At 39.3% G+C, this 2338-nt stretch overlaps 1 protein-coding gene across 1 annotated transcript; it reads left to right on the forward strand.

Moving 5' to 3' along the window:
• LOC115815922 (uncharacterized) lies at window positions 1-1476 on the forward strand. The gene has a single exon (XM_030778889.1). The coding sequence runs from the start codon at window positions 1-3 to the stop codon at window positions 1474-1476; it is 1476 nt and encodes a 491-aa protein (XP_030634749.1).
• The last annotated feature ends 862 nt before the right edge of the window (window positions 1477-2338 follow it).

The following is a 2338-nucleotide window of genomic DNA, read 5'->3' on the forward strand; positions in this document are numbered from 1 at the left end:
ATGAAGATCATTGGTGAGAAATATTCAGGGAAAACTCCAAACAAAGCTATTTTAATAGTTGGAGAAACAGGGACAGGGAAGTCCACACTGATTAATACTATGGTTAATTATGTCCTTGGAGTGAAACCTGAGGATAAAGTCTGGTTTGACATCACAGGAGAGGAGGGAAAGAGCCAGACTGCAAGTCAGACAAGTCACATCACTGTTTATGATGTTTTTATGAAGGAGTCCCCATACTCTCTCACCATCATTGATACACCTGGATTTGGAGACACTCGAGGGATTGAATTTGATGAGATGATTTCTGAATCTCTGCTCAGTTTATGCAGAATGGAGGATGGAGTTCATGAAATTGATGCTGTGTGTCTGGTGGTCAAAGCTTCTCAGAATCGACTCTCGATTCAACAGCGCTACATTTTTAATGCCATTTTGTCTTTATTTGGCAAAGACATAGAGAAGAACATAGTCTTACTCATCACATACTCAAGTGGAGCCCAACCTGATGTTCTACAGGCCATTACTGAGGCCAAAATACCCTGTGCTCGAAATGAAGACAATCAACCTGTCCATTTTCTGTTTAACAACTGGCAAAAACAGACATGTGATAAGAAGAATGAGAGGAAATACAAATTTGATTGGGAATGCAGTGAGGACAGTATGAAAGACTTTCTGGAATATTTGAAGACCATGGAGAAGAGAAGTTTGAAGATGACTGAAGGAGTTCTGAGAAAACGTGAGCAGCTGAAGGCTTGTTTCAATAACTTACTGGAGCGTGTGCAGTGGGCTGAACTCAAACAAAAGGAGTTGAGGCAGAAGAGGGATGCCCTGGAGAAATTCAAGAGAAAGGACAAGGAGTTTGAGGTAGAAATTGACGAGGTCTACAAAGAAAAGGTCCCCATAATCCCACGCTGGTGGCACTTAGGCAAAGCAGCAACCTGCTGCACTGTGTGTAAGGAGAACTGTCACTACCCAGGATGCTGGTGGGTCATAGATCTCTCATGGTGCAGTGTGATGGAAGATGGGAACTGCACTGTGTGCACTAAAAAATGTCACTACACAAAGCATGTTAAAGAGGAGAAAATATATGTGTCAAAGACCAGGAAGGTTAAAATTAAAAAGGAGGATTTCTGGAGAAAATTAGGAGAGAAAGAGAACGCCGTGAGGAAACTTGAGGATCAGCTCCAAAGGGCAAAAGAAAAGAAAATCAGACTGATTGATAAAGCGTATCAGTCCATCATCACACTGGAGGATACTGCATTGAAGCCTGACTGTTATTCCACTCTTCTCCATCTGGATTTCTTGATTGAGAAAATAAAGGAAACTGGGGATATGGGGAGATTTCAGAGACTGACTGATATAAAGAAGAGGGCTGATGAGGAAAACAGGAGAGTAATGGCATATTACAGAGCAATGATTCAAGGAGCTCATGACATTTGGCAAAGGAGAGAAAATTTCATCAAGTATGTTAGGAAATAGACTAGATCTGACTGGACGAATAACACGACACTGCCCTATAACACATACTAACTATAAGCAGCGTTACTGGCTCAGAACACAGGACACTATTCATCTGGTTTCATCCAGTTTTTTAAAGTCTGTAAGAGATTAATAGGTGTGTTTTATGTATACTGCACACAGAACAGAAAATTCAAAACAGCCTGAACTTCATATTCAAACTAACGCTTCATCTGTTCATCATTTTAAGATTCAGTAAACTAAAACTCATATTAATGAAATATCTGTATAGACAGTTATGTGTATTGTCTCACATACCTTTCATTGTCTTTGTTTCAAATTAGATGCAAGTTCACACGAGTTGAATTTAGCACTGCATGCTACTAAAGCACTTATATTTTGCTTGTCTGCTTTCATGAAAATGCTTTAAAAAATCATAAATAAAATATAGCAAATAATAGAGCAAAATAAAGTGTCAAAATGAAATTCCAGTACAATCATCTTTGGTGCACAGTGTGTTTGAATATGCAGTGAACAGTGACTTGGGCCACATGCCTGCACCAACTCTTTCTTTCTTTCTTTCTTTCTTTCTTTCTGTCTCTCTTCAAAAACCAGTTCAGACTTGAAATTTCACGATAGGGCTGGTGTTTGTGTTAAGCAGGATTCTTGTTCCTTGTTATCCCCACAAAATATGAACATAATGAACAAATGAATAACAAATCTGCTCCCTACTGACATCTGTTGGTTTTTAGAGTTCATTACAGTGATTCCTGTCGAATCATCTCAACTGTCTAAAAAGTAAATGTAAATCTCTGTGATCGCAAACACACACACACACACACACACACACACACACACACACACACTGTGAACTTGTCCTCTG

Source organism: Chanos chanos, chromosome 7, assembly GCF_902362185.1.
Source record: "Chanos chanos chromosome 7, fChaCha1.1, whole genome shotgun sequence".
Lineage (NCBI taxonomy): Eukaryota > Metazoa > Chordata > Actinopteri > Gonorynchiformes > Chanidae > Chanos > Chanos chanos.